The sequence below is a fragment of the Cryptomeria japonica genome, unplaced genomic scaffold (genome assembly GCF_030272615.1).
Source record: "Cryptomeria japonica unplaced genomic scaffold, Sugi_1.0 HiC_scaffold_221, whole genome shotgun sequence".
NCBI classification, from domain to species: domain Eukaryota; kingdom Viridiplantae; phylum Streptophyta; class Pinopsida; order Cupressales; family Cupressaceae; genus Cryptomeria; species Cryptomeria japonica.
This window is the reverse complement of record NW_026729043.1, coordinates 114,847-123,389: the sequence shown is the minus strand read 5'-3', so window position 1 is coordinate 123,389 and position 8,543 is coordinate 114,847. Positions and strand designations below refer to the sequence as shown.

The following is an 8,543-nucleotide window of genomic DNA, read 5'->3' as shown; positions in this document are numbered from 1 at the left end:
TTCAGTTTTCACATTCTTTCATTTGTACAATCTAATATATTATTTAACTTATATTTTACTTTGAGCCTAACCATTGCACCTCCTTTTGATGAAAGTGCTAATATATGATTACTTTAAAACACACATAGTATTAACTGATTAAGAAATCTTTATTAAATAAAACTATTCATATATCAGGGAGTGAATGTGAATCTCATCTAATAATACAATCTTTGAATAGATACCTCTCCACACAAAACCCTGTTATCTAATGTTTTAAAATAAAGAAGACTTCCTCTCACAAATTCTTCCAGTAACACAAATCATATAATACTCTAATACCATACCAAGTGAGAAGCAATACAATAAATAACTAATAACTACACTAGCAAACCACTATAGCTTGGAATCTGCGGAGGTTGAGGTTCCATCTTTCCTTCTAGCATCTGCACCACTTGCCTCATGCTTGGCCTTACTTCGTCGTCCTCTTGAATGCATAACAACACTATAACACATGCTCTTCTCACCTCTTCCATGTCTGCCGCCTCTACAACATCCTTCTCCACAACATTAATTGTCTTCCCCTGCTGAATTTGAGTTACAGCCCATGCGGGAAAGTAAATCAAACTTGAATCTTGCATGTTTAAGTCTATATTTCTTCCCCCCGAAATAATTTCCAAAAACGTCATACCAAAACTGTAGACATCAACCTTGGTAGAGATGGGAAGACCAAAGATCCACTCTGGAGCCAAATACCCTCTCGTTCCTCTTGTGGTGGTCAGCACACGGCTAAAATCTCTACCCACAAGCCTTGCCAGCCCGAAATCCGCTAACTTGGGTGACAAATTACTGTCCAGCAGAATGTTTTCGGGCTTGACATCGCCGTGAATGATGCAATCTCTGCATTCTTCGTGGAGATAATGTAACCCTCTTGCAGTGCCTAACGCGATCTCCAATCGAGTCTTCCAGTTGGGCATGTAATCATGAACCAACAGCCGTCTCGATCCTTGTACACAAAATCCCCGAAGCCTTACCAAATTCATATAATGTATGTTCCCAAGAGAACTAATTTCCGCTCGGAATTGCTTCTCATCTTGTCGTGAACACTCCATTCTTTTTACGGCCACAATTGTACCGTCTGGTAGAGATCCTTTGAACACTGAACCGAATCCTCCTCTCCCCAACTGAGACTTGAAATTCCTGGTTGCAATCTTCAATTCCTTGTAACTAAACATTCTGAGGAAAGAGTCCGAGGAATCTGCGTACCTATCCGTCTGACGCCTTCGCCAGATGAAAACTGAAAAGATACCCAAAGCAACGGCGAGAGCACTAACAATACCAAGCACTGTGCCGACAATAGTTGTGCTTTTGCGTTTCGTTGGAAGTTCAGAAGCACCTACTCGGATGGAAACATTTGAACTGCTTTTCGACGGAGGAGAGTTGCGTATGTTTAGCACATCTCCTGACCGGAGTTGGCAAGGCCCTGAAGGCGGACTGAAAGTAAATGCAGTGCATGAGCAGTTGTGGAAGCAGAGTTTCTGGCAATCTTTCTTTGTTGGTGCAGACTATGAGGAAGTGTAATCATTAGGCAACGTCACATTAAGGTCGACGAATCTGTCAGTGCTGCCATTTTTGGCATCGCAGTTTAATGGGCTCTGTCGAACACAGCCACTGGATCCCCAGTCTTGGGAATCCCAGGCACCATTGTCTGTGGGCGCGAAGCCTTCCACGCAGCTGCAAAAGTGAAGATTGTTGGAGTTGCAGGTTCCATAAGCACCACAGAGACCATATACGGCGCATGCATCTGCGGGCTGAGACCAGAATGTGTTCCATTTACTGCCCCTAATAATAGCATTTATTTGCAGTCCTCCTAAATTGGTTAGGACGAAACGTGGGAGAACATTGATTTCAGGCAACAATGTAATACTGGTATAAAAACCAGAGTTTCTACTTTCAGCCCTTACATGGACGCCCTTGTCCAAGTTTGCCATTTCTAGAAGTTTACTGAAAATTTTGCCGTCCCAAGTTCCGGTTTCCCAGTACTGTATAGATTTGTTCCATGTCAACACGAATTGCTTGGCCCCAGACGGATCCGTGCGGAAGGAGAAAAGGCCAGGAGTGGGATCCATTGGGTTTTTCCAAGAGACTAGCTTTTGCTGTCCACCAAACCTCATCCCTGGCAACCATGTATTTACAGGATTGTCGAAACTCTGCCAAACAGTTTCATATTTATTGTCATCTTTCAGCATTAAAAAATTACCAGAATCTATTATCACAGCCCGGGAGGCCTTTTTTGTTGTGTTGACTGACCGGATAGACGCGCCCTCTGCATCAAACAATACCAGATTACCTTCTCGTGACAGCTTCAAAACGCCAGACCTGTTTCTGGCGGGAGTCTCCCTGTTAGCCAACCCAGACAATCGTCTTCTCTGGTATTTTGGCATACCAGATTCCGATATACCAGTTGCTTCCATTTGGGCTGAAGAATCCCAACTCAAATGTGCCATTCTGTGAAATTATTGTCTGAGTTCCAGTAAGCGAGGCACCCAACGAAAGAGTATCTCCAGCGTCGATTGCAGCACCATAGCTCTTCAGTTGAGAAAACACTGTAAGTGCAAAGAAAAGAGTTTTCCATGATTTTTCCCTCTTTTCCATCTCTAAATTGTTAGCGACGGAAAGAACTTCTAGGCTGAAGTAGAAACGTCACTTAGAATTTGTATTTGTATCACATTCTATGCTTCATGCTTAGAATTTTTTATAGTTCAAATTCAACGGTAGTAATTTATCACCGAGTCAATGTGAAACACGAGGGCGTCTCCAAAGGTGGGGGTCAAATCATAGAGCAGAGTCGGTAAGTAATTGTCTTATGTGGACACTTTGTCGTCGTCTTCTTATAGACAAACCTTGTCAAATCTCATTAAATAAGATATGGGTTTTGAAGTTACATAAATTCTTTTATAAGGTCACTAATATTATCATAATTATTTGGAGGTGGGAGACTCAACATTATAATACGGGCCAACTCATAGTATAGAGAAGGTGAAAAGATGAAGTTGTGATCATAATTTGAAAGGACATTCTCCACCACTCTAGCCCCGTTTGATTGGATGATGCTCACATAAGCAAACTTTGACACCTATCGTATTAAGTAAAATCCATGTCTTCTTAAATTAATGCTTAGTGGGTGTACTTGCTGATGTGACATCTATCCTCACTAGTGAGGTGTCGTTTACGGGGCCGACATAATACAGTGGTCTTATAATGTACAATATGGGGCTGATGTATTCTATCAGCTTCATAATTAGAACCTACTAGTCATAGTTCTATTGGAAAGTGAGTCAATGCTTCGTTGGATTCTTGGTAAACATGTTTCATTGTGAACTCTATGAAATGCGCCATCAAATGCCTAGCTTCATTAAATAGAGTCTCTAACTTCCAACTGTGTAGTTTTTTTTGTTTGAATAACATTTATCACCAATGTCAAATCACCTTCAATTTTAAGCTTTGATAAACCACGTTTTAGTTTCAATTAGAGGTTGATTATGGAAAGGTGTATCCAACCGACTAAAAAGCAACCCATACAAAGGAGACACTTTTTTTTTTTTTGAAAACTCTTCTTTATGAGTTGCTTTTTAGTTGGCTAGATAGCCACGTGTTGATTATCAATGCTTGTATTTTAGGTTCATTATTAGTCCCTTTTGCCAAAGGTCTAGAGACTTCCCTTTTAATTAAACCCTCCTAATCTCTAATTACACAACATACACCCGATGTCCCAAGATTGCTACATGTCGCTCCATTGAAATTTAGTTTATACCACTCACTTTGGGGGGCAACTCATTTTGTTTCCCATCTCTTTTTAATGGTATCAACACCCCCAATGCCTTTAACAAGACGATGTTAAGATATTTCTATTATTAAACAAATGATTTTAGTTAAAATTAAATTTAAAAAAATAAATATAAGTTATGGAACAATTAATTGTCTTAAATGCATTTAATTAATATAAAATTAATTAATATTAATATTTAGCTTTATTTATATCACAATTGAAATATTTATTAATTATATTGATATTTATATACAAATAATTATTTATAATAATAATAAAATTATGAAACTATGTAATTAATGTTGAGAGGAATTCTACAATGGAAATTGAAAGGATTCAATGAGAGTTACTTTTAAGTGATTTTTTAGCATAGAGTTGAATTTTTCAAAGTATTTTTAGTTTGAACATGATAATAATTTGATTTTGTGATCGTAGAAATGAGTCTCTCTTGCAATAAGCTGAAATGTTCATAGTTTTTATTGTGCTAAAATATGATTCATTGGTTTCTTGAAAAATATTTCATTAGAAGAATTTTATCTATCAAGATATACATGATCTAAATGTATTAGAAATTACTTATATATAAAAGAAACTCTTAGAAAAAAAAGGCTATGAAAGTAGATCTAGCTTGTTCTTTTGAAGAGAAGGTACCTCTTTACTATAAATTTTATATTTTATTTTTCTTCAGTTTGTTGTTCTTAAAATCCATTCAACATGAAAATGGAAATATAGAAAGAGAGACACATAAAAGAGATATAGATGGAGATATATAAAGAGAAAATTAGGAGAGAGGAGAGAAATCCTACAAAATGTGAAAGCAAAATTGTCAAGTTTATTTTACTACCTTTTTGATATATTATTTTAATAATAGTTTCATTTGGAAGTATTATTTGAATGTTTCCAAATCAATAAAACAACACCTTCAAATGAAAGGTTCTCTCAAACAAAGGTGACCTTTATTCGAAGGTGTTTTCCATATAACCTTTGAATAAAGGCATCTTGGACATTTCAGGGATATAAACATAAAATATCTATAATTACAATATTGGACATGTCATACATAATTATACTAATTGGTAAGTTGGATTTTGTAGAGGAGAGAGTGACAAGGGAGGGAGGTACTTGAAAATTGCATAGGATGTTATTTTTTATTGAATATGTATGAAGATATAAATATTTGTTGGTATGAATTTGTTACAGTTGATCTATTGCATCTTCTTTCTCGCTTGTCTCATTTATACTTGTTTCTTACCTTTGGAAGTCTTAAATTAAACTATACAAATATTTTTCTTATACCCATACTTGCTTTTTTCTTTAGAACTTTCCCATACAACCTTATGACTGTGAAGATATTATTTTGATTCTATGCTCTTGAATATTGATAGGTTATGAGGTCAAGTGCTCCTAAGGACCAAACAAAGGTCCACACCCACTTAATGACTTTTGTGCATTGATAATCACATACTAAAATAAATTATAATTAACTAGAATAAATATTAATTCTACGATTATAAAATTTTATTAAATAAATTTACTCTTTATTATGTAATATTAAATAAAATTTAAATAATATATGTTATTGATAAATAATTTAAATATAATATAATTATATATAAAAAATATTGTTTCTATAATTATAAAATAATGCTGATATATACTATATTAAATATTATATAATATTAGATAAAATGAAAATAGTATTTATTATTTATTAATAATTTAAATATTATGTAATTCTATTATATTTAAATATATATTTATCATAAAGTTTAAAAGATAATCTTGAAGAAACCAATATATTGACACATCCAAAGTAATAATCAAGAGAGTTCATTTTCCCTAATTTGCATGTTAACCATCTATGAGATCAAAACTTGGCTATGTGTAGGATCACGATGAGACAAACTAGGCCCTTAAGTGGCGATGAAAATTTAAAAATACAAGGTTAGGTAGCTTGACATGAAAATTTGAGTAGGCTATCAACATAACTTCAAAAATATGCAAGAACAAAATTTGAGGCAAATTGAATGCAATTTCTAAGCTACTACTAGTTGTCTTCTAAAAAAAATTAATAAATCTATTTTGTGAAAATTTGAAATTTCAATTTGCAGTAGTACTAAATTTTCAAGAAAAAGATAAAAAAGAGGTGTATGTCTGACCAACCTAAGTACAAGCAAACCATAATATTTTTTTTATGAAACTTTAAATATAAATAGATGACACATGTCTAGAAGTGATGAATTTTTTTTGAATTTTTTTTCCAAGTAAATAGCTAGCTATGAGGTTTTTACTACAATTTTTTTAAAATAAAAAAACTCGTATGCCTGGCCACCATAACTTAGTCAAAATTTTGATTTTTTTTTCTTTTTTTAATCTTATAGTATATGAAGCATAGAATGTGGTATATATTTTGGATTCAAAAAATATGAAACTGTTTGAAATTTATAGATGTTTTTCAATCAGTTTATCAATCAAGATTTTAGTAATAATGCATGTAGAAAATCAATAAAAAATTGTTTATTAAATCTGGTTCAGATTGTTTTTTGGATTGGTTTTTTTTCCAATTTTGGCATATTCACAGTACCAGGAAAAGCTTATATCAGTACTTTTGCCAATGACTTCTATTTTTTTATTTCTAGCCACAATTCATCGTTGCTAGCTTTGAGTTGTGGGGAGGTGCGATCCATCAGTGGTTGACATCTACTTGGAAAAAATGTGCCATGTCATTGGTGCAAGAGCTGACTGATTTTCATATTGATTGGGTTATTTTCATTGTTTAAAGCACTGAATTCATGGCATTGATTATTTTGTTTGAAGCAGCTGTGGGGAAATCTTCCATAATTTTAGGTGATTCACTTGTGTTTGAGGCAATTACACAAATTCAAAAATAGAATGCTATGGGATTCAATCATGTTGGTTCTTTCTGAATTGACAAATTAACTTGACTTTTCAGTTAATTTATGCAACTAAATTAATAATATCAAGCATATCCTTTGTGCACTTAATCTACCACACAATGACATTTTCTAAAGAAATAATTTAATATATAATTACATTGGATCATCATCAACTACTTATACATATGTTTCATATATTAATTGATGTATCGTCTAATTTCTCAAGAAACTAGTGAATCAATAAATAGGGCTTGATTTTACTTAGAGAACGTCTCAAGGAATTTTGATTACCATAGTAAGTCTTAATGGTGTTTCTCAACACCACCAAGTCTTTGGTTTTTTATTATAGACTTTAAGAAAATCCTTTTCTATAAGTATTGAAATCTTGGTTTGTCGAAAGTCAACAATACAAGTTTTAGGTGAAAAATACACATAAGGTTAAGGTTTTGAGGAAGATCAAAACTATGATTACAAGTTAAAACTTACATGAATTTGTAAACACTTTTGACATATCAACCACAAAATTTATTTGAGCTCTTTCTCTTCTTATTTTTAGGTTTTTGATTTCTAGCATATGATTTGCCACAATTATTAAGTGTGTTAACATAATTGTCTTAATTAGGTTTAGGTTTAGGTTTTAGTTTTAATGCAAATAATTAATTTTTATTTAATTTAAAATAATACTAATAAAATTAAATTTATTAGTATAGAGTTATGCATCATATAGATTGTGAAAAATAGATTCTCAAATAATATAATATGATAAGTTAATAGTGTGACAATTCTACAAGACATTAATAATGACTTTGTCTTGTATGAAGTAGAGCACTTATGACACTGAAGGGTGCCAACATATTCACCGAACTCACATGCATTTTAACAAAAAATACAAATGTACTTTTCAAAATCAATTCATGTTTGAATTTCAAGTTGAATAACCTCTTGAGCACAAATGTCACCTAAGAAATGACTCCTCATACTTCCATTGAAATGTCACATAGTGAGAAAGTGGAAGAGAGACTACATAAGGGAGATGGAGAGATGGACAAGAAAGAGAGATATATAGAGAGAGGAATGAAGAAACAAAGAGGAATAAATAGTTAGAAAGATGGATTAGAGAGAATGAAGAAAGGAAGAATGATAGAACGTGCAAAAGAAAAATAGAGAAAAAAGAATAGGAGAGAATCATTAATCACACATGGATTCATATTCTTAACAACCTACCAATTGACTTATTGTACTCCATAGATATATCTTAAAAACAACAAACAATTATTTGCTAGACTATATTGACATCAAGCCAAGTGTCCAACAAGATACTTACCCAATTGACTTTGTGATATGATTATAAATGAAAAATTAAAAAGGGGTGGCTTGACTTCCCACAAATAGAAACATATCTCCATTCCTACGCCGTACATTGAACTGGATATTTTGAACATGGGCTGGTGATTAATTATTGCCATCGAATTCTACCCAGAAAAAAATTCTAAGCATGACGCATACAACAAATATATCGGACATGTCAGTATTCATATCCGATATATTTTAAAGGGATTAAATAGTCAACTATAAATTCAAGGTGACGTTGGAATCATATTAAAGGGCTGAAGGTGGTTTTTACGCGATGTAGGTAAAGGATTGCAACTTGACTTCCCACAAACATTAACATTGTCTGAAGTGGTTATTCTGATTATAAGTTGGTGATTAATTACTGCCTGTGAATTTGAAGCACAAGAAATTTCTATGAATCATGCATAGAATCTGATACAGCGATAAATTCAAAGTGACGTTCCTCTTTCAGCCTAGAAGTTCTCTCCGTCGCCAACAATTTAGCG

General features: G+C 33.3%; 1 protein-coding gene across 1 annotated transcript; it reads right to left on the bottom strand.

Annotated features, from left to right (window-relative positions):
- Window positions 1-359: 359 nt before the first annotated feature.
- Window positions 360-2,634, bottom strand: LOC131868834 (G-type lectin S-receptor-like serine/threonine-protein kinase At2g19130). The gene is made up of 3 exons (XM_059215673.1): window positions 2,426-2,634; window positions 1,546-2,379; window positions 360-1,473 (listed from the first exon to the last, which is right to left on the bottom strand). The coding sequence occupies exons 1-3, from the start codon at window positions 2,632-2,634 to the stop codon at window positions 360-362; spliced, it is 2,157 nt and encodes a 718-aa protein (XP_059071656.1).
- Window positions 2,635-8,543: the final 5,909 nt, after the last annotated feature.